Source organism: Pelodiscus sinensis, chromosome 11 (assembly GCF_049634645.1).
Source record: "Pelodiscus sinensis isolate JC-2024 chromosome 11, ASM4963464v1, whole genome shotgun sequence".
NCBI classification, from domain to species: domain Eukaryota; kingdom Metazoa; phylum Chordata; order Testudines; family Trionychidae; genus Pelodiscus; species Pelodiscus sinensis.
The window spans coordinates 46,859,360-46,883,553 of record NC_134721.1 but is presented as its reverse complement, the minus strand read 5'-3'; the positions used below and the strand labels follow the sequence as shown (position 1 = coordinate 46,883,553).

Below are 24,194 nucleotides of genomic sequence, written 5' to 3'. Positions count from 1 at the left end.
TAGGAAGAAACACAAGGAGGGAGGAGCAACAAAGGAGAACCCCTGATTTGAATGGAGAAAGTAGGGCAATCACCTGGTTGTCTAAGGTGTTTGCACATGAATGCAAGAAGCGTGGGAAACAAACAAGAAGAATTAGAAGCCCTAGCCTAGTTAAAACACTCTGGGCTCGTCTACACTGGCCCCTTTTCCGAAAGGGGCATGTTAATTTCACAGGTCGTAATAGGGAAATCCGCGGGGGATTTAAATATCCCCCGCAGCATTTAAATAAAAATGTTTGCCGCTTTTTTCCGGCTTTTAGAAAAGCCGGAAAAGAACGTCTACACTGGCCCCGATCCTCCGGAAAAAAGCCCTTTTCCGGAGGATCTCTTATTCCTATTTAAATCCCCCGCGGATTTCCCTATTACGACCTGTGAAATTAACATGCCCCTTTCGGAAAAGGGGCCAGTGTAGACGTAGCCTCTGGGTATGTCTAGACTACATGCCTCTGTCATCAGAGGCATGTAGATTAGGCTACCCAGCATAGGGAAATGAAGCTGCGATTTAAATAATTGTGGCTTCATTTAAATTAAAATGGCTGCAGCGCTCTGCCAACCAGCTGATGATCAGCTGTTTGTCGGCAGATCAGGGCAGTCTAGATGCACCGTGGTTGACAAGGAAGCCTTTGTCGACTGGCGCAGGTATGCCTCGTGAAACCAGGTTTAAATGCGCCAGTCAACAAAGGCTTCCTTGTCAACCGCGGCGCGCCTAGACTGCCCTGATCTGCTGACAAACAGCTGATCATCAGCTGGTTGGCAGAGCGCTGCAGCCATTTTAATTTAAATGAAGCCACAATTATTTAAATCGCAGCTTCATTTCCCTATGCCGGGTAGTCTAATCTACATGCCTCTGACAACAGAGGCATGTAGTCTAGACATACCCTATGATTTGATTGGAATAACGGAGACTTTGTGGGATGACTCATATGACTGGAGCACCGTCATGGAAGGATATAATCTATTCAGAAATAACAGGTGCGGGAGAAAAAGAGGAGTTGCACTGTATAAGAGAGCAGTATGATTGCTCAGAGCTCCAGTATATAGAGGGAGAAAAGCCTGTCTAGGGTCTATGGGTTAAGTTTAGAGATGGAAGCAACAGGGGTGATATTGTGGTTGGCATCTGCTATAGACCACCAGATCAGGTGGATGAGGTAGACGAGGTTTTCTTCAGGCAACAAAGAGAAGCTTCCAGATCACAGGCCCTGGTTCTCATGGGGGACTTTATTCACCCTGACATCTGTTGGGAGACCAATACAGCAGTACACAGACAATCCAGGAAGTTTTTGGAGAACGTTGGGGATAACTTCTTGGTACAAGCGCTGAAGGAACCGACCAGGGGCCATGTGCAGCTTGACCTGTTGCTCACAAACAGGGAGGAACTTATAGGGGAAGTAGATGTGGATGGCAATCTGGGAAGAAGTGATCATGAGAAGATAAATTTCAGAATCCTGACAAAAGAAAGGAGAATGGAAAAATACACATCCTGGACTTCAGAAAAGCAGACTTTGACTCTCTCAGAGAACTGATGGGCAGGATCTCCTGGGATGCTAACATGAAGGGGAAAGGAGTCCGGGAGAGCTGGTAATATTTTAAAGAAGCCTTATTAAAGGCACAGGAAGAAACCATCCCAAAGTGCAGTAAAAAAAGCATATATGATAGGCAACTGGATTGGCTTACTGGGAAAATCCCTGGTGAGCTTGAACACAAAAAGGAAGCTTACAAGAAGTAGAAAACTGGACAGATAACTAGGGAGGAGTACAAATATACTGCTCGAGAAAACAGGGGAGTTATCAGGAAGGCGAAAGCGCAATTGGAATTGCAGCTAACAAGGGATGTGAAGAGTAACAAGAAAGGTTTCTACAGGCATGTTAGCAATAAGAGGGTGATCAGAGAGGATGTGGGGCCCTTCCTGGATGAGGGAGGTAACCTAATGACAGATGATGTGGGAAAAGCTGAAGTACTCAATGAAGTACTTCACAGAGGTGTTCAGCTTCCAGACTACTGCAACAGAGTATGGGAAGGAGATGGGCAGCCCTCGGTGGAGGACAGATTAATAACTGTTTAGAAAAGCTAGACATATACAAATCCATGGGTCCAGATTTAATACATCGGAGGGTACTGAGGGAGTTTGGCAAATGTCATTGCAGAGCCTTTGGCCACTGTTTTTGAAAAGTCAAGAAGATCATGAGAGGTCCCGGATGATTGGAAAAGGGCAAATGTAGTACCCATCTTAAACAAAGGGGAAGGAGGACAATCCAGGGAACTACAGAGTAGTCAGCCTTACATCAGTCCCTGGAAAAATCACGGAGGGGATCCTCAAGGAATGCATTTTGAAGCACTTGGAAGAGGGGAAAGTGATCAGAAATAGTCAACTTGGATTCACCAAGGGAAAGTCATGCCTGACCAATTTGATTAGCTTCTATGATGAGGTAACTGGCTCTGTGCATATGGGAAAGTTGGTGGATGTGATATACCTTGACTTCAGCAAAGCTTCTGATACAGTCTCCCACAATATTCTTGCCAGCAAATTAAGAAAGTATGGATGGGATAAATGGACTGTAAGATGGATAGAAATCTCGGGTAGTGATCAACAGCTCGATGTCAGGTTGGCAGTCGGTTTCTAGCAGAGAGCCCCTAGGATCGGTTCTAAGACTGGTTTTGTTCAACATCTTTATTAATAACCTGGATGAGGGGATGGATTGCACCCACAACAAGTCCGCATATTACACTAAGCTAGGGGGAAGAGGGAGATACGTTGGAGGGCTGGGATAGGCTCCAGAGTGACCTAGAGAGAATAGAGGATTGGGCCAAAAGAAATCTGATGAGGTTCAACAAGGACAAGTGTAGAGTCCTGCATTTGGGATAGAAGAATCCCAAGCATTGTTACAGGATGGGGACCGAATTGCTAAATAGCAGTTTGTTAGAAAAGGCCATGGGGATTACAGTGGATGAGAAGCTGGATATGAGTCAACAGTGTGCCCTTGTAGCCAAGAAAGTGTATGGAATATTAGGTTGCACTAGGGAGGAGCACTGCCAGCGGATCTAGAGAAGTTATTATTCCCCTTTATTCGGCATTGCTGAGGAGAGGGTCTAGCGGAAGGAAACCAAAATGATTAGGGGTCTGGAACACATGACCTATGAGAAGAGGCTGAGGGATTTGGGCTTATTTAGTCTGCAGAAGAGAAGAGTAACGGGGGATTTGATAGCAGCATTCAACTTCTGGAAGGGACATTCCAAAGAGGATGGAGTGAGGCTGTTCTCAATAGTGATGGATGACAGAACGAGGAGCAATGGTCTCAAGGTACAGTGGGGGAAGTCTAGGTTGGATATTAGGAAAAACCATTTCATTAGAAGGGTGGTGAAATACTGGAATGATGGTGGAATCTTCGTCCGTAAAGGTTTTTAAGTCTCGACTTGACAATGCCCCAGCTGGGATGATTCAGTTGGGATTGGTCCTTTGGGCAGGGGGCTGGACTCAACGACCTTCCAGGTCTCTTCGAGCCCTATGAATCTAGCAAATTAATTGCTACTCAACATCCCAAATCATTGTTCTAGTATGCAGAATGTGTGGCACGGACAGATTCAGAGATTAGTGCATATATATCACCACTCCCCCCAAAAAATAACCCTATACAACTGCCAACTAATACAATGAATATAAAATGTGTGGTTTTACAACTGCTATTCAAGATTCTATATCCAGGAAGAATGATTCATGGAATAGCAAGAATTATACTTTAATTACCCAAAGCTAGAAGACAAAAGGAGTCAGAAACTTACATGAAATTAAACAATGTCTGAGAACCATATTAGCAAAAACAGCTGTTGCACTGTAATATTTTTGAATAGCTTTGTTATGGCCTTCACATACTCGTCCAGCAGTAGTTTTATTTTTCCTTTTCAGTGTTTTTCATACTAACATTTAGTTTCATTTTGCTATTGTTGGCTCACAGTTTCAGCAGACACTAGAAAATCTTTTCAACAATATAGCACTTTTTAAAATAGTATCTCTTGACTCCATCCCTTGTGGGGAACCCAATGATTTAATACTTGTCAGGTTCAGCAGATATGACCCTTCTCTTTTTGTTTTACTTTTCTTCTTGCTCGGTAAGTAGCAGAAAAAAACAAGCATCTTGCGATTTCAAAATTAATCTACATATATATTTAAAGGCATTCCTGAATATATTATTTGTATTATCTGTCAGCCATATTATTTATGCTGTGATCTTGTCAGATCTGATAATATATAGGAAGAAGCCTAAGCCAAAGAGAGTCCAAAAGATAGGTACTGCAATAGAAAAGGCAATTGAGCAGATGGTTCCGGAAGAAGAGAAGATCAGTAAGATTACACAGGAGACACTGAAGTTGGTCCAAGAGAAGAGAGTACTGAAGATCAGAAGTGATATCTCTGAGAGGGCGGAACAGCAATATAGAGTGAAATGCAAAATGGTGAGGAAAGTAGTCAGAATGGATGAGGCGAAGTGGTTAGAGGAGCAGTGTGAAGATATAGACAGGTATTACGGCAAGTGTTAGATCAGGGAGGCATACAAAATGATTAGGAATATTAATAGGAAGTGGCAGCCGAAGCAGATGGCGATCAAAGACGAGAATGATAAGGTTCTCATGAACAAGGAGAAGGTTGTGCAGCGATGGACGAGATATTGTACCTACCTGTATAAAGCACAGTTGGACCCGAGTGTCTCAGAGACTGATCGAAGAACTGAAAGAGAAATCACCACCCAGCATCGAGAGCAAGACTGATATTTTGAAGGAGGAAGTAAAAAGAGCAGTGAAACAACTAAAGAATATGCCCTGGAAATGATAAGATCACGGGAGAGATGATCAAACATGGCAGAGAAAGTATGATTCAGAAAATACACCGACTATGTAATATATCATGGAAAGAAGGGAAGGCACTAAGGAATGGACAAGATCTGTGCTAGTGAAAATACACGAGAAAGGAAGTGCGTTGGAGTGCAAGAACTACAGAATGATTGCCTTAACGAGTCATCTAAGGAAGGTGCTGATGATGATACTGACAGAGAGACTGAGATCGCAGACAGAAGAACATCTAGCAGATGAGCAAGAGGGATTCAGGAAAGACAGAATTACCATACAGCAGATATGGTTGTATGGTTTGATTAACATACAATACAATCTGCTAAGATTGATAGCGGAGAAAGCTCGGTGAAAGAAGAACAAGAACTTCTACAATTGCTTCATCGTTTTTCAGAAGGCATTTGACAGTAAAGAACAGGATGTGACTTGGGTGGTGTTGGCGACGTACGGAGCGGATAGCAGACTGATACGGTTGTTGAAGGATATCAACAATAATGCAGAGGCAGCAGTGAGAATGTGCAGAGAGTTGGGAAGTTGGTTTAGAACGAGTAGAGGGACAAGCAAGGGGATCTGATATCGCTGAGTATCTTCATCATGCACCTAGAGAGAGCAATAGGCAAGATCAAGGAAGAGGTAAAAGGGATATCGATGCATGGGATGAGAATTAACAACTTAAACTTCACAGATGATATAGTTATCAAGGAAGATGGAGAGAAGCCAGCAAGAACAGTGTAGGTGGTAAATGAGGAAGGGAAGCGGTATGGACTGATTATGAATATCGATAAAACAAAGACAATGGTATTTGGAGATAAGGAAATAGGAAGGAAGATCAGTATAGATGGGATCGAACTGAAGAAAGTAGAGAAGTTCACGTATTTGGGGAGCAACATGACATATGATCTAGACTGTAAGAAGGAAATAGTGACTAGAATAGCGAAAGCAAGAGTGAGTTTGAAGGCGATGGATAAGATCTGGAAAGTAATTATAAAGATTTATCAACGTATTTCTGCATATTTTGTAATTTCTAAGTCTTCACAAGTGACTAACAGAATGTGGCTCAAGCAGCCTATTCATTAGTATAACAGAACATATTGGAATGAAGTAAGATAGATTTAAACCCCTCCCCCAGTTATTATAAATATCTCAATTTTTTTAAATGAGTCTTAACTATACAAAAAAAGTAATTGATATATTCTGAAACCCCACCTATTAAAACTACTGAAAATGAACTATTAAAATATTCTAAATGTGCAAATTTTAATTCTCTCCTGTGCTTCAGACACTAAACCAAAATTATGGTTCAGGTTAAATGACAATTATAAATAGATGGAAATAAATAGCTGGAAAATTTAGAAAACGAACTAGTTGCTGAAATATGCAGCATGATACCATGATTAAGCAAATTTATCATATGATAAAAAAGATGGGGTTGGTACTGGAAAATAATATCACAACACTCATGTGATTGAAAGAGTACAACTGAGGCTGACAGTGTTTACTTTGACATTTTCTTTATTACATAAAACATATGCTTCAAAATATTTCAGCATGTTTCTGGAGTTCTGTACTTTCGCCATGTTCCAATGTTCCATTTTTGTTCATTGTTATACAACAAAATGATTAGATGACATGAAAATGCCACATTTCATTACGCCTGTCATTTAATGGTTACACAAATGAGTCTGTGGGAGGTACAGGTATTCTGTAACACGTCCTTTCTGCACGACTGACACCTTAATCAGCTGCAGCCCCCTTTCTATTTGTGCAATACGGCACCTACCATTGTGCTTAGAGAGAAACAGTGTATAGTAATAATTAGTATGAGGGTTTGCTTAAATAATAGGTATTCAGAAGTATCATTCTGACAGCAAATTATTCTTCAGTTATCTACTGCAAGGTTTTTTGGTACTGCCTATTGTCAGAGACAGGATATTAGTTTGATCTAGTCTGACAATTCCTAAATTCCTATTTCTGTTCAAATATTTTCTCCAATTCTGCAATGTCACTAGTGACAAGTCCTCATTTGAATACAGAGCAGGTAAAATGAAGTCATAAAATAAGATTTTGTGATTTACACTGCAGAAATATGCACTGCTGTCTGGGCTAATCAAGCACAAGAAAGGTACTGCCATACTATAGACGGAGAAACATAGACTGTTTCACAGAGCCAAAAATCCAGTTTTCACAAAAGGAATACCCAGGGATTATTTTGGCCTTATAGAATACATTTTCAGAAGTCCAGTGGGGAATGTCAGGAGCAGAATACAGATAAAATGAGGCAAAGTGAAGTTTAAACTATTTGCCATTTGCAAGCACATTTCAAGGCCCTCCCTCCAAAGAACCCCGCCATCAGACCACGCTCCCTTAAAGTCTCCCCCTCTTTTGAGGGATAGATCCAGCTACCTATACACCCAGATTTCTTAACTCTATACTTCCAGGTGAAAAGTCACAGCTTCCAAGAGTCCCTTATACATAGAGCTCCAGCAAAGACACAGCTCATTTTGATCATTTTCATGGTCATAGGATTTTAAAAAGAATAATTTTCATAGTTTCACATATTAAAATCTGAAATTTTGTAGTGTTGTAATAGTGGAGTCCCTGACCTAAAAGGGAGCCATGGGAGGTTGCAAGGCTACTGTACTAGGTGGGGTGGTAATGCTGCAATCCCCCTACATTACCCAGGTTTCACTGAGGAGATCAGATTTCATAGGAATTATTAGATTTCAATGTTAGCAACACATTTGTCATGGATGTGAATTTGGTAGGCCCTTACTTACCCAGAAACCCTTTCTGCTGAAAAAAGGTGGACTACAGATTTGTCGTAAAGAGAAACCCTACCCTGTTATACAGAATGTTTTGTGAGCTTGTGCACAAAAAGGAAGTGGAAACTTGGAAAGATGACTAGGGAAGAGTATTGCTTGAGCATGCAGAGATTTAATCAGGAAGTACACAGTGCAACTGGAATTGCAACTAGCCAGGGATGTGAAAAGTAACAAGAAAGGTTTCTACAGGCATGTTAGCAATAAGGAGGTGGTCAGGGAAGGTGTGGGACCCTTACTGAATGGGAGAGGTAACAGATGATGTGGAAAAAGCTATGTACAAAGGAGTACCAGTGCCTTTTCAGCTGCCATGTGCACTCCAGACAGCTTCATACAAATGATAGATGGCACTGCACAAGTGAACTGTGCTCAGTTCCTTCTCTACCACAAAGTCGTGTGAGATAGAGCTCTGAAGCAGAGGGGACGATGAGTGGGTATTAGAGCACCCCTTCATGAGGATGAACAGGTAGTGAAGCACCCAGGAAGAACTCCTACTACTGCATAAGACACTGTACCCTTTTCTCCTTCAAGTAGTGTCCCTATGGATATGTTTTTCAGCAGACAGAGAAGAGAAGAGAAGAGAAGAGAAGAGAAGAGAAGAGAAGAGAAGAGAAGAGAAGAGAAGAGAAGAGAAGAGAAGAGAAGAGAAGAGAAGAGAAGAGAAGAGAAGAGAAGAGAAGAGAAGAGAAGAGAAGTTTAGGAGCTGGTTCTAAATTTGAAGACAGAACGATATTGCCATCTGCAGCATCTGATCTGGAAGCATGAATCAAGGCTTAACGTTAAGCAAAAGTATGTACTGAAATCCTATTTGCAACTCTATAAATTTCAACAACTGAAACATTTTTCAACCATGCCACAGAAATAGACTGGACTCTTGTAAAACGGTTAGTACTAAAGAAGATGAAAATCCACTGAGAGGTCCATAATAGGGATGTAATAGTATAGCCGATTAACAGAATAACCGATAAACAAAAGCTTACTGGTTAATGCGATAAACTATATGCATTCTCCTCCCCCCACCCCGCCAGTACATTTTTTAGCAGGCTTGTCAGCAGCCTGGCTCAGTCCCAGCTGCGGCTCGGCATTAAAAGCATTTTAGGAGCTAGAAAGGAAGGCAGACAAGCAGTTCAGTCCCTGTGTGACGGGCCGGCAGCGGCCCGCACTAGAATGGGGCGGGCAGCGGCCCCAGCCCCAGCAGATTTCCCGAGAGGGGCTGCCTCACCGGCGTGCCGGTGGGAAGGTGCGCCCGCCGAGCACCACGAGGAGCGGAGCCCCACAGCCGCGGGGATTAGCGTCGGCCGGTGGGCTGGGCGCGCCCCCAGCAGAGGGCGCCAAGGCACAACTCCACCCCCTGCAGAAGGGAACCGTATCACGTTGGTGGCCGGATGAGACTTCTGATGGAAGACTGGTAAGTATATAGGGATGGAAACATGAGACTATCTTCAGAAGAATTTCAGATATGGTCTTAGTACGACTTTGTCTTTGTAGAATGTTGTAAATGGTAGGTAGGCCATGAGGGTGGCTAGTTTGCTGACCCTTCTGGCTGTCGTAATTGCTATGAAAAATGCTACCTTCATGGAAAGGTGTGCTAAAGAGCAAGTAGCCCATTGGGAAAACGCTGCCATTTGTACAGGTAAGTTTTCCTTGTGCTCTGTTTGTGTAAAGTAAGGATTATGTTTTGTACTTCTTCCTAGCAGGTGAAGGGTTGTACTGTTAACCGTGAAGGAGCCAAATGAAGCTTGTGAGCATCTGGATGCAGAACCCAGCCCTGGTCCTGGTAGACTATGTTTGGCCATAGAGCAAGAGGAATCAGAGGAGCAATTGACATCTGCAACAAGTAATGGAACCTTGTCTGTCTGGGCCATGCAGGTGCTATCATAATCACCTTCACCTAATCGTGCTTTATCTTGTGAATGACCTTGCCTCTGAGGGTGGAAAGGCATACAAAAGTCTGTAAAGCTAGTCATTGATCATGGTGTCACTCATGGAGTTCCTGCCCAGGCCCACCCTGGAGTCGTACTTAGGGCATTTGGAATTGAGTAATGTTGCGAGTAAGTCTATTTCCGCAAAGCCTCACCTATGGAAGATGGAATTCAGGGTTTGAGGGTGAATCTCCAACTTGTGCTTCTGGTGAAAACAATGACTCAGCTGGCCTGCTGTGGCATTTTGTTTGCCTGGGAGATATACCAGGGATGTGTCTATTTGATGAAGTATGTACATGTCCACAGGGCAACTGCTTCATTGCATAGCTGATGTAATCTGGCTCTGCTCTGTTGGTTTATGTAGAACATGCAGGCGGTGTAGTCTATATACATCTTGCATCTGACGAAGTGGGTCTTTGCCCACAAAAGCTTATGCTCCAATAGTTCTGTTAGTCTATAAGGTGCTACAGGACTCCTTGTCACTTTTGCAGATCCAGACTAACACGGCTACCCCTCTGATACTATATACACAAGATACACCTTGACGACCTTGCCCTGAATTAGAGGGAGAAAGTGTTTGCATGCCATTCTTACAGTTTTTAACTCGAATATGTTGATGTGCATGCTCGACTCCCTGGGAGACCATGTCTTCTGGATAGTGAGAGCCTGCATATGGGCTCCCCAACCTTCCAGTGAAGTGTCGATTGTGATGTGGATTGGTGGAATTGGCTGGTGGAAAGGAACACTTGAGCAGAGGTTGTTGTGTTGACCCCGTTTGTGGGACTGTGATTTTGTGCAATGAGAAGCAAGTGCACAACCCGGCCTGAAAAGTTCTCATGCGTAACCTTTCATGAGGAACTATGCAAGTTGTTGCTGACATGTGACCTAGTAACTGCAGGCATTGTCTGTGTATGACAGATTGTGCTTATGTGGTGGGCGCATGGAATCTTGGAAGAGGTAGCCGCACTTGTGCTTGTATACAATCGAGTGTGGCCCCTATAAACTTGAGTTCTTACGATGGTGTCAGGTTGGACTTCTGTGCGTTTATTTGTAGCTCCAGCTCTGTAAAAAGCTGGATTGTGGCTGCTATGGATTGTTTGGCCTGCTGTTCAGTTGGAGCTACTATCAGACAATAGTCCAGGTAAGGGATGGTTTCTTTGACTGATTTTCTTAGATGCACGACTGCCACGGCCAGAATTTTGGAGAAGGCCCTGGGAGCCGCTGAGAGGCCGAGCACTCGGTACTGATAGTGTTGACTGTTTAGCATGAATCTGAGAATTTCTTGTGAGACGGTCTTATTGCAATATGAAAATATGCATCCTGAAGGTCGAGGGACAACATCCAGTTTCCTTTTCATAATGCAGGAATGATCTTTGCCAGTGTTACCACAGTAAATCGTTGCTCTCTTAAGTACTTGTTCAGCCTGCATAAGTCCAATATGGGCCTCCATCCTTCCAACTTTTTGGTGAGAGAAAGTATCTGGAGTAGAACCCCTTTCCTCTGTGATGTTCTGGAATGATTTCTATTGCTCCCTTTTTGTAGCAGTTTGTTTATTTCTTGCTGTAATAGGGGCTCGTGAGAAGGGTCCCTGAAAAGTTCTCATGCGTGAAAGGGGGTTGGGCTGGCAGGAAGCTGATGAATGGGATTGCTAGGCCTTTGTCCAGGACCTTTAGGACCCACTTGTCTATTGTTATTGCAGCTCAGGTGTCATAAAAAGACTGAATCTGTAACTTCTAGCATGAGGCAACTATAATGAACTCCCGACGAGAGGCTCAAAACGTCTGCCTGCCATTGGCGGACTGGGGCGTAGTTTGCTGATCCTATGGCTATCTCCGCTTCTGATGTCTCTGGCGGCACCTAAAGTCATAGGGTTTCTGGGGTGGATAGAATGTCGCTCTTCCATGGGGCATATACATTCGATTGACTTTTTCCTTCTGTTGGGGGACGTACATACCAAGAGTTTTGAGTGCTGCCCCTTAGAGAACAGAGTGAAGTGTCAGTATTGGCCAAACAACCTGGCTGAGAGCTTTTTACAGTGGTGGCAGGATTTTGGTGAACGGTTATTACCCAGGTATCTGATGCACTGGGCATGTCCATCCAAGATAGGAATGGACATCCTGCAAGTCAGGCATGTCTTGAAGCCTGGTGAACCTGGCATATATAAACTAACTACAAGAACTATAGAATAAAAAAGTTGTTCTTTTTTTTAAACTAACACTAATGGAGAGGAGGGGGAAGAAACGTGAGTAACTTGCTAAAACTAATTAAACTGTACACTAATAACTAACAATTAATACAAATCTATCAACTCTAGCTATTCTATTATGGAGCGTTGCTCTGTTCTGACCAAACGAGGAGCGGTTGAGAAGGAACTGAGGTGATGGTTGACAGCGCATGCGCGTTGGCACGCTCACTATGTCATAAGCAGTGCTACACGTGCACGCTAGTACCTAGGGGACATACTGCTGCCAAAAAGTTCCAATTAGAGGTTCAGGGGCACCGAAACACCTACATTGGAGCGCTCACAGGGACACTCCTCAAAGAAGAATACACAGTTTTGACAATAAACCACTTCCAACTCTGCAAGAGACTTTTGTCTTTTCCCCGCCTTTTATTGTTAACAAAGAGCCTGTGTGGATGCTGTAGTTTTTAAATTAGTTGAGAGAACTGACTTCTGCCAGTATTCCACTATGCTTGCCGTGATGGCTCTGCTCACTGTTTTGTGATCTCTGCTGCCCTGTAGGCATGCACTCCTCCCCTTTCAAAGCCCTGGGAAGTATCAGACAGCTGAGTGAACTGCTCTGTTTGGGGAACAAATAAAAAGAGCAAATCATTGGAATATTCCCATTCTGTCTGCTAGAAGCACAGCATAAGGCAGACTGCTGCTGCAGGGGTAGGGCTGGAGAGATTGCTGTGCTGCTGCAGGGGTAGGGCTGGAGAGATTGCACAGAGCTACTCATGATGCTGCTCCCAGCAGCTGTGAATGCTGTGGGAGAACTTGGAGAGAATCCCAAGAAGCACAGGGATTAGCTCTGCCTTCCCACAACACTGCACTGTGGGATGCTTAACCACATTGTTTTGCTCTATCTGTCGACAGGGGAGCCAGCAATGTGGCCATGAAATGTTAACAATGGGAGGCAGAAAAAATAGTTTGACCAGTTTTCACTTCTGCTGACTTTTGCATGTCAACAGCATTTTGTTACTAAACCTTTTCAGTGTACACATAGCTTCAGTCTTTAACAGCTGCAATCTAGCACATCAGTACAGGTGCCTCTTCACTACCTCGTAGTGATATTTCTAACAAGAAAACTATCATTTTAGGATACATTAAATCTAATACATTTTGAAAACTAACTAAACATTACACACTTTGCAGTTATGCCTGAACTGGATGGCATGAACAGTAGCAGATTTTAGAGATGCACTGTAATTTACAACTCTTTATTGTAAGGACCAGGACAAGGTAAAGCCTGGAAGTGGTTCATTTTGGGGCATTTTTCCTCTGACCCCTATGCTTCAAATTTTTAAGAGTGAAGATATGTCTTTGGTTATAAAAACTAGATGCATGCTGAGCAAGTTAAGATTAGGAGTGGGCTGAAAAAGTATTTCAGGAAATAGAGATGGAATTCATAAGTAAGCTGGGTCTGCTCCCAAAATGAACCGTCTCTTGTGGAAATAAGATCTCAGTGCTGGTGTGGGAGTTTCCCACAGCTTCTATTAGCCTCTAAAGCCATCTGTTTCATCATGACTGTTCATGAAGCTGTACATAAATATCTAACTGTTGTGAAAAAAAAGTTCCACAGCACTCATATTAAAACCAGATGTGAGATGCAGAAGCCAGAAACTTAATGTCGTTTCAAAAGACCCAGCAGAAACATGTGTTAATTGTATTATTTACTTTGCCAAGCAATAAATTGCCATTCCAATGAAGTCATATCAGATGTCTGTAATACCTTTCATACATAATGCATTTTATGTTATTAGAGAGGGAAATGCTTCATTCTCTGAAATATAAAAGCTAGTATTTTGGATGACATTTTTTTCCTGAAGGGGAGTAAAATTTACTTTCCGATTTAATGCAATTCAGATTCTTGCTCTTAATGTGTGTTGTTACTAACATATTTTATATTTGTAGATTTAAAAAGATGAATTACAACATTTATAAAGTGGCATTGCTAATATCAAAATATTACAGGATGAATGATATTAAAAATTGTAAACTACCCATCCAGTAAATACAAAAATCTTGCATACTTTAAGGCACTTAAACTCTACAGTAAGAATAAATGCAGATCTACAAGTAGGTATCATACTTGTGTAGGGAAGATAATAGATTCATAAAACTCAATGTCAACAGAAATGCTTTATGTAATATAGTGATACTCAAATTGAGGTTTGTGAGCCTCAAGTGGCTCTTTAATGCATCTCCTGCAGCTCTTTGCATCACCATGATATTAAAACTCTGAGATTTAATTATTAACCCATCTAAGTTATTAACCAATCAGGATGATTTTACTATGTTATTAATCAACTGTAGTTGATAATATAATAGCATTTGGTCAGTCATTTTGCTGTGAGAATTTTATACACCTGGGAACACCCATAATTCGGACCCCAGCAGGGGGCAGAGGAAGCATCTCTGTGCACTGGAGGAACGGCAGCACAATGAAGCACTTCTCCGGAGGCTATTCCTATAGCTATGGGAGCAGTGGGGGCCAGTGCCTGAGAGTGGTGGGGGAATGTGGAGCCATGTGGGCCTCCTGGGAGAGAGGCACCCACTCCCCATCTCCCACCCTCCCTCCCAGACCCCACCCCAGCATCTTCCCATAGTCCAAAAATTCTCCCAGGGTTGCCAGATTTAAAAAGTTTGAGATACAAAGAGTGAGTTAGTGTGTCAGTCAGTGGTGGGCAACTTATTGCACACAGAGGCCCTTACCTGTGGTCTGTGCATCTCTGCCTGCTCCCCTCCCCCATGTGCCTCTCTCACACTGCAGCCCCACACTTCCTCCTGCTCACTCACAGCACTTTCAGAGGGCCATGAATCTGCTGATTCCTGCTCCGTCCCTGCTCCTACCCCCTCTTTCCAGACCTTGAATGCTGCAAATCAGCTACCCAGAAGGTAGCTCAGTGATCACCATGCCCCCGAGTAAGCCTCATAATGCATTGGTCAATGCTCCCCAAAAAGTCACCAGTATAAGGTGTAGCAGCCTTACTGTGCAAGTACATTGGCTTCAAATAAGCAATTTACACAAGTGAGTCATTAAGGGTAACAAAAAATCAGAAGAAATAGTAGCACATACACTCTGTTGTGCACATTCTATAAAACAATTTATACAAAACTTTACCCTCTGAAAAAAGATTCATTCTTATTGTTTTGAAAGCGCCAGGAATGACAAAAATGCAACAAAGAGAACATTATAATACAGGAGACACCGTGGAACAAAGAAAGAGGTTAGTAATGATTATTCCTGGTAAATAGGCTCTATGTTATTCTAATTTCCAGCCTATTGGATCTTTGTTTTTCATAAATACTCTGATTTTATTAGAGTTAGTATGTCTACACATCAAAGTTAATTCAAAAGAACAGCTGTTATTTCGAATTAACTTTCCTAGCATCTACACAGCCAAACCACTATTTCGAACTTAATTCGAACTAGCGGAGCGCTTATTTCAAAATAAGCGCTGTGTAGCTGCTTATTTCGAAATAGGGGGCCTCCAGCCCTTCCCAGTTTCCCCTGGTGCCCATTCTGGGCCAAACCAGGAAAACTCCTCTCCTCTCCCACAGCTTCGGAGCTTTTAAAATGGTAGACTCTGGCAGTCGCTGCCCCTGACCCAGTGGCCCCAAAATGAGCCGGGCAGCCAGTGCCAGCCAGCTGTCCACCGCCCAGTCCACCAGCTCCCAGGAGCCAGCCAGGGGCCGGAGACAGCGGGCGCCTTCCTGGACTGGTACGGACATCATGGACCTCATTGAAGTTTGGGGGGGATGCCTCCAATGTCCATGATCTCCACACTAGATGGAGGAATGCAGCCGTCTACGGCCGGATAGCTGCCACCATGGCCACAAAAGGGCACATGCACACCCAGGAGCAGGTGTGCATGAAAATAAAAGATTTACGGCTGGCGTATGCCAGGGCCACATGGGGTAGCTCCCCAACAGGGGCAGATACCTGCTCCTATTTTGGTGACCTGGACCGCATCCTGGGGTGGTGGAATGGTCCATGCCACCCCACGGGACACTGATCCGGAAGCAGAGGGCCCTGACCAGAGTGTGGAGGAGGAGCCGCAGGAGCCGAGAGGGAGGGTGCCATACCGCCAGGACCCCCAAGCTGTTCCAGCAGCAGAATTACCAGGGTCATCTGGGGAGGCCACAACATGTTAGTGCCATCACTGTCCCCTTACTGGCAGGGGGTGGGGAGGGAGACCAGGTCCCGCATGCGTCGGCCTTGCTTACCACGGATCACGCAGCAACCTGCGTACATGCAAGCATGTACCACGCCACCCCTGGGCAAGTGGCTCCAGCTGGCTGCCACACAGGGGCATTGGCCTGATAGCCACATGCATGCATGAAGAGACATGACATGCTCCTGACCCCAGGGTGGGACACAGCAGGATGCCCTCCCTTCACAAGCCCCCCTCTACACAGAGGCAGAGGACATCTCCCCTGCATCTCAGCCACACTATACACAGCACAGGGGCATGGGTGCGGTCTCAGGGCAGCTCCCACTCCCAGGGATAGCTGGACATTTCGAACATGGCCTCTGTGCAAGCACATCGGCTCTGACGGTGCAGGGCATGGCCATTCTCACCTCGCAGAGGGGGGATTGGCTTCACCCACAGTGTCCCCAAGGAGAACTGTCAACTTCTCTTCTTTCTCCACAGCTGCACCAGCTGCGTGTGCAGGGCGCACCACCCCGCCTGGGACATGCTCCTGCACCCGACCACGCAAACACTGCAGGGGTACCGACAGCAGCACCTGGGGACTCTGCGAGCCCTGACCGCACCGTGCAGCACTGGCTGCAAGAAGATTGGGAATTCTGGTGGGAGCTGTTTGCCCAGGGTTGTGCCATCTGCCAACACCTGCAGACCCTGGTTCAGAGCGTGCTGCCTCCTGCTTATCCAGCGCCTGCTGCCTCCCCAGCTACCACTTCTCCTTCCACTCCTCCCCCTCCCGCTTCTCCCTTCACACCCTCCTCACCCTCCATCCCCATCCTCCTGGGGATGCTGAGGCCCCCGCACCCGCTGTGCTGGGAGACAGTTGGCCCGGTGAAACCCCCACCTGTGAGCTTCCCCTCTCCCTTCTTCCCCCTTCCAGCTCCCTCCTCCCAGGTTTCCCCCCCTCTCTCCTCCCCTCTCCCTCCTCCTTTCCCCAGTCTCACCAGAGTTTCATCCTCCCCCCTCATTTTGTTAAAGAGAGTTTGTATTTATGAAAAAACGTGTTTTTATTTGACATCAGGAAGAGGGGTTGGGGGGAGGGTGGGTAAGTGGGAGGACATGAGGGAGGAATGAGGCACAAGCCCCCAGTGGGGCAGACCAGGGAAACTCTTAGTGCTCCTCAGGGTGGAGCTCTCCCACAGGGCCTCCTGGATACTGACAGCTCCCCAATGGACCTCCCGGATAGCACCCTGCAGAAAGTGCAGCCAGACTCACAGCAATGCATCCACGAGAAGCACCATAGTGCCCAGGGACAGCTCTGGCTCCATGTTGCAGAATGCTGTGGTGTCCCAAGTGAGGGCAACCGGAGCACGCAGAGACACAAATGCTTTGCTGTCCCTCATCGAGGTAGACAAGCCAGCAGAGACACTTGAGAACCTGCTGCCCGGGGGAGCAGGGGGATGTCCCTTTAAGCACAGGCCTCAGATATCCTCAGGTAGCAGTCCCACACAGTAAGTCCTGACCTGATGCCCTGCCTGACCTGGTTCCGGACGGCCTCAAATGCGAATCAGTGTCCACTCAGTGTAGACATGGTATTTCGAAATAGCAAAACGCTATTTCAAAATGCTTTATGTGTGTAGACACGTTATTTCAGAAAAACTTATTTCGAATTAATTATTTCAAGTTAAGATATTTCGAAATAACACTGTAGAGTAGACGTACCCATATAGAAACACAATTCTGGACATCACAAGCGACACAAATTCTCATAAACTATAAAAGAGCTTATTTATTCCAAGGTTTAGCAATTCTAATTCATCCCAAGAATTTCTGTTTATCTTGAAAGGAGTGGGGAAGTAACCAGGAAAAGTTTATTTGCATGTACAATACCGTGATACTAGGGCTAATGATGTAAAAGCTTTGCAGATGCTGTTTATGGGTTACAAAGTAATTTTCCTGCCAGGAACCTCAATTTAACTCCTATAAAAATGGTTCTTATGGAACTGTAGGCTTAATACATTTAACTTTACTTACTGTGAGCAACTCCACCAATGTCCAAGGTAAGTACCTGCATAAGTCTTTGCAGACTCTGGACCCTAATCAGTAAACCAATGGGAATTCCTATAGTGCAATGGATTGGTCATAGAGATCACTGTGGCTCCTATTGAACAAATGATATTGTCCTGAAGTATCGGCAAACCCAAAATGCTAAGATTCCTCCATTTTGAACAGCAAGATTTCTCAAGCAAATATGAGGACAATAGAAGCAAACTGGAAAATACAATTCAGTCATGATTCTTCATGAGATTAATAGAACTAATCTGATTGTTTTATGTGACAAATTGAAACAATGACTGTCATCTATAAAGGAATTGTTTTAAAATTCAAAATACCAAACAGTACAGAGTAAGAATTAAGGTATGTCTTATGTTGCGTCGCACTTTTTACTCAGAAGAGAAACACACACAAAACATTTTCTAACAATTGTTTTTTTTTTAATTTTCCCTCAAATGAAAAGGATCTGTTTGTTTTACAGCTGTGTAAGACAACTGTATATTTCATGACAGCATTAAGCACCGAGGAAAATTTTTAAAGTTCCCTAAGTGAAATAAAAATTATTAATACTGTTTTTATTATTGCATGGAATGCAATGTACTACCAGTTTTTCAATTAATTATCATTCTGCTGAAAGAAGGTATTTATTCTTTATGCTAGAAAATATTGATATTACGTAACTGTTCTGTAATTCAGTAAAAAAAGACCAAGTTTTTAAAATCCGTGAGTTACAATTTGTGTAACATTACTCAATCTGCTCCCCTGCCCATACATTTTTTAAACGGATATGTTCAACGTTTGTAATAATTATCATTTAAGTGAAAATTTTAACAACAGACTTAAAATACCTCAACTTCCTAGCAAGCTGTATCACTCTATATATTTTTGTAGATTATAGAATAGCCACAAATGGTCTGGTGCAAACATCTGAATACATTCTGACACTTGCAGATGATACTCGTAAACTAATACATTTGAAAAGATACGCTATACTATTCTCTTTATTAGTGTCATTAGAACAGCACAGTTCTTCTAAGCAATCTGAAAAACTTATTGATGTATGGCAATTAGACCAAGACATCATTATTGTGCTTATAAGTATTATCTGGAAAACTGTATAGTACTACTTTTGTTTACTGGATCCTATCATTGCAAGTAAAGATTTTGGGGAGAGGCGGGGTTAACAATCTGATTTAATAAATCATTATATGATTTCTTGTCTCCAGCATCTGCTGCAATTATTTTAAAGATCAAAACATGAGACCAAAAGCCAAGTCAGCATTATCCCAGAAACTTGTTAAGCAAAACTGATGAGCCATTTCCAGCTGAAAAAACATCTAAAACCCTTTATGCAGGCTGTGATAACCGAATAATCACTTCTTAAAGCCAACTTTAAAAACAAACAGTCATGCAATATTACTATACCATACTGCAAGAGCGCCGAGGAGTCCTGTGGCACCTTATAGGCTAACTGAAGTGTAGGAGCATAAGCTTTCGTGGGCAAAGACCCACTTCGTCAGATGCATATACATGCATCTGACGAAGTGGGTCTTTGCCCATGAAAGCTTATGCTCCTACACTTCAGTTAGTCTATAAGGTGCCACAGGACTCCTCGCTGCTTTTGCAGAATCAGACTAACACGGCTACCCCTCTGATACTTGACACCATACTGCAAGGTTAATTATAAAATGTACTACAATATAGACTTTTACACATGAAAAGGGTTACAAATCATCAAAACAAAACACTGTTTGGAAATTATATCTGTCTGACTTAAGCAGCACACAATCAAGAGTTTATGTATCCTTTGTCATTGCATTTTTCCATAAGACAAAAACTGTTTCAATTTTCTTTGTCACTATGATGGTAGTGGCATTTTCCACATTCCCCACAACAAAATAGAAATCAACTTTGGACTGACCTAAAAGACAACTGTTTTCTCTAGGAAATATCATATTGGGCACTATTCACTAGGCAGGACAACGGAAGTGAACATTTATACCATATAGAACTATAGGCCATATGTTCTTAGAAGAACTGGTTACTTTACTTTTCCAATGGTATTAAATGCGCCTGTAATACTAAGATATTACACTGTTATCTCAGGGTACGTCTAGACAACACGCTTCTTTCGAAAGAGATCATCTAGACAGCCACCACTTTTTTCGAAAAAGAGATCCGATTTTTCGAAAGAGAGCACCCAGGCAATCAGGATGCTCTCTTTCAAAAAAGCCCTGTTTGTGTTCAAGAATGACTTTTTTCAAAAGAGCTCTTTCAAAAAAAGGCGTTCTTCTTTGTAAAATGAGGTTTACCGCTATTGAAAAAACTGCTGCCTTCTTTTGATTTAATTACGAAAGAACGCGGCAGTAGTCTAGATGCAAGTGAAGTTTTTTTTGAAAAAAGGCCACTTTTTTTCGAAAAAAACCCTGTAGTCTAGACATAGCCTTACTGTGTAAACCAAGTATCACCAATCAACTAACAGTGAAATATTTGCTCCTATACTTATAAAGCTGAATGATAAAGACTAGAGCCTAAACAAATGGCACCGCAAGTCTGAAGTGTATTTTCTTACCTCAGCATCTTGAGTTTCCTGATGTAATAAAGTCAGACCTGTTAAGTCTTCTAAGAAGGAATGTGAGGAATTAAAAACATTTGCCAGGAAATTAAATCCTTCTCGCTCGTATTGGTCAAGGACCTACAGAAAGAAAGGGATATAAAGATAACATGTAAATGATTTACTTTTATAAATTGCTACATATAAAGAGATGCTTTTTGCACACCCATACAATAATTGTGAAATTGCTAATTAAGAAAATCACAGTGAGACAGGAGTGAAGAACTGACAGTATTACAAACATTTTCATCCCGCTACAGAGAATCTCACATTAAAGAACTGAGGGTTCATTTTAAGAGGGATAAGGGATCTTTCGGAAAAGGCTTTATTTTCCAAAAGATCCGCATCTAGACTGGCGCTTTTTTCCGGCAAAGCTCCGAGCTGGAAACAAGCGGCAGCCATTTTTATGCTAATGAAGCGGGGGAGATTTAAATCCCCGCTTCATTTGCAATTGCGATATGTCTAATTTGCATCCCTTTTACGGAAAAGGGATGCAGTCTAGACACAGCCTTTGTGTAACTAGATGGCGTACTTTAAGCGGACCTGCCTGGTCTAGTGTAGACCTAGGCTAAGATATTAATAGCACTGTATGTTCTGATAGGAAATCTGGAGAAACTGTTATTAATATACCAGAGAGGCATGTCATCATACAAAGGTTTGTGTTTTCTCTTTAATGCATAAGCCCGTGTGAGAAGTTAATCTGAGTAACATGACAAACTGCTTACATATGTACGAGTATTTCTCTCTTATGGTATTTTTAAAATTCATTCGTAAGAAATAGAAAAAACACTACCCTTATCTAAGTGATTGTTGCTCACAATGTATATGAAGAGAACTGGGAAATATTAGTCTTCCATTTGAGATATGCCTTTCTTAACATTATCTAGCATATACCACAAAACCTTTACAAAGTACTCTCTGGGCACACACACACACGCACACGCACACACACACTTACATGTATGCATATTAGCTACTTTGTACTGACATTTCCAAGCATTATAGATAATGAAAAGTGTATATAATAGCAACCAAATGTGCCGAAGTTTCTTGAATCTGGCTCTTCATCAAACACTGCGTAAAGAAATCAATTTATAAACTTTGACTGTGTTCAGAGCTAGGCCTGCATATAGTCTGGTGAGTTATCATGATTATCATTAAATTATGTGTTAGTAATTTACTTTGCTGGTACCACAATACAGAGTTTATAAGATATCTCTTTAATGATGTAGTCCAGATTCAGTATGTAACAGCAATACACAGTCGACAGACCTTGAACTGTAACATTATCCTGAAAATTAGAAACATGTCGAATACAAAGCAAATGACAACATAATATATTGGTCCTTGCCTACCATTAAAATGAACTACGTTTGGATAAGCAAATACTTAAAAAAAAATACGGGATCCACTGACATATACTATATATTTGAGAAAATGTGTGCGTCTGTCTGTGTGTCCATCTGTCCATGAGTCTGTTCAAGAACTCTTCCTGAATGGTAAGAGCTAGGACTAACAAATTTGGTATGCGGCTTCCTCTTATCATAACTTAAAGCAAGGTAAATGTTTGGTTATGCCAGGACAATGGAACGCGCAGGGGGTGTGATTGTTTCTCATCACATGGAAAGAAAGGACTGCAATAGCAGTGTGGAGGCAGGAAAAGGGAATAAGGGAATTTGTGTGCAACCATCTTGGTCTTGGCAAAGTCTGTGGCCTGACAACGCGAGAGCTGTAATAAGATGTTGCCTTTGCCTCTCGCCTCCATACAGAGATAAGGATAGAATGCTGACTCTGGCAGGGACCTTGAGATAAGGAGCATCTGGGTGGAACTAAAATAACTGTTAGCCATTGGTGTTTGTAATGGGAAGGAGACTAAATGTTATTATTACATCTAATGGACAGTATATAAACTGCTTCATAATTGCTTGTTTTCGAAGATCTACCTCGGGGGGGGGAGGCCTCCCCCCGTCCAAACCAGTTTTTCCCTTGCTGCAGCTCGTAATAAAATTGCCTCTGGCTACTTGTTGCTTACAAACGCAGAGTGAGGACAATGTTTTCTTCCACAGCAGCGATGGTTATATGCTCGAATGACCACGGGGAGCTATAAGCATGGGCTATAGTTATATTCCCCACTGACCACATGCGGACAGCAAGTGACCCTGCCCTAGGGAACAACTGTTGGCCACCAGCACAGCCTCCACTAGCGGCTGGGGTGCACAGCCCCCCACCACTTTGGGCAAGCCCCAGGGAGCAGCCCCCTGCCCTAAGACCTCCATTTCCCCAAGCAGGAGATAAATACACTCTTGCCTGACTCCTGCACCCCAATCCCTCCCTTGACCCCCCAAACATCTGCCCTGACTCCTGTACTCCCCTACACCCACAGCCTGAAGCACCCGAGCAATGCCAGGTAACTCTTCTAGTAGCATTAATAAAACTCTCAAAGGCTTATTCAGAAATCGTGTGGATTTTCTTTTGTTAATATTAACAGCTTGGGAGCATTGAACTAGTTGTTACGCATGTCAAATCCCTGGTACAATCTTTGTGCCCCTGCTGCTTCCACTTAACCCCAATGAATTAGAGCACCAGCTAAATCTCGCTCTCCCAAGTTGTGTCCCTTTCTATCCTACGAAAACCAGACAACATGAGATCCTAGCATAGGCGTGTGCAACACATTTCATTAGGGTGTACACCCAAAGAGGTTTTTTTAATGTACTCTTTGACCTCCATTAGCCACACACTCTGATTCCCATTAGCCCTACCTCTGGAGGTAGCACTCTGGGGGCAAGATGGACACATGACCAGAAGTAAAAAGTGTCATGTGACCCCCCGCCAAGGACTTTTCCCACCAGCCTCCTACCAATAGGGAGTAATTTGGCCCCCACCAAACTCCCCTTATCCAACTATCCTACAATTGCATTAACCCAATGTGTGTGACATTAACTCAGGGGCAGAAAAGTTGGGGGAAGTGTTCCCTCTAAGACAGGCATGTCCAAAGTCCGGCCCGCGGGCCAATTGCGGCCCGTGTTCTGGTTTAATATGGCCCCACAGGTAATTTGGCAATATCTATCTTTTATGGCCCCCAACAAATCCATATGTATTGAGATGAATACATTGTAAAATCTCAGTTAATGTCAGTTGGTCTAAATCAGTTATAAATATATTTGGACACAACATATATACTTGGTGTTATGTTCCTGTTCATATTTTTTTAACTTAAAAGTTGACAAACAACCTTTATTACCAATAATATGTAATGTACTTTACAATGTTCCTGACATATATTTCAGCTTCCTGGATTTTTTTTTCCATCTGGCCTTCAGATATGAAAGGCAGAGTGATTTAACACCTGTTTAGATTTGTCATCCATGTGACGAAATGAAAAGTATGCCGTTTGCAATAAACTTTGCATAAAATAGTTAATTTGCATTTAATTTTAATGGTTCAAAGAATGTCAGGCAAAATGGTCAGCCCTCACGCATGTTCACTTCATCAAATCTGGCCCTCTTTGAAAAAAGTTTGGACACCCCTGCTCTAAGAG

General features: G+C 43.0%; 1 protein-coding gene and 1 long non-coding RNA gene across 9 annotated transcripts in view; one reads left to right on the top strand and one right to left on the bottom strand.

Annotated features, from left to right (window-relative positions):
• Positions 1–24,194, bottom strand: part of ATG7 (autophagy related 7) — a 179,067-nt gene that overhangs the window by 61,372 nt on the left and 93,501 nt on the right. For all 8 annotated transcript variants that reach the window (XM_075939620.1, XM_075939619.1, XM_006117612.4 and 5 more), the window contains one exon: positions 20,615–20,737. In XM_075939620.1, coding sequence (XP_075795735.1) covers positions 20,615–20,737 — 123 coding nt within the window. The remainder of the gene's footprint in view (positions 1–20,614; positions 20,738–24,194) is intronic.
• Positions 8,803–17,252, top strand: LOC142830981 (uncharacterized). Its single transcript, XR_012906560.1, has 3 exons — positions 8,803–9,101; positions 9,388–9,530; positions 16,495–17,252. It is a non-coding gene; the product is annotated as an uncharacterized LOC142830981 (long non-coding RNA).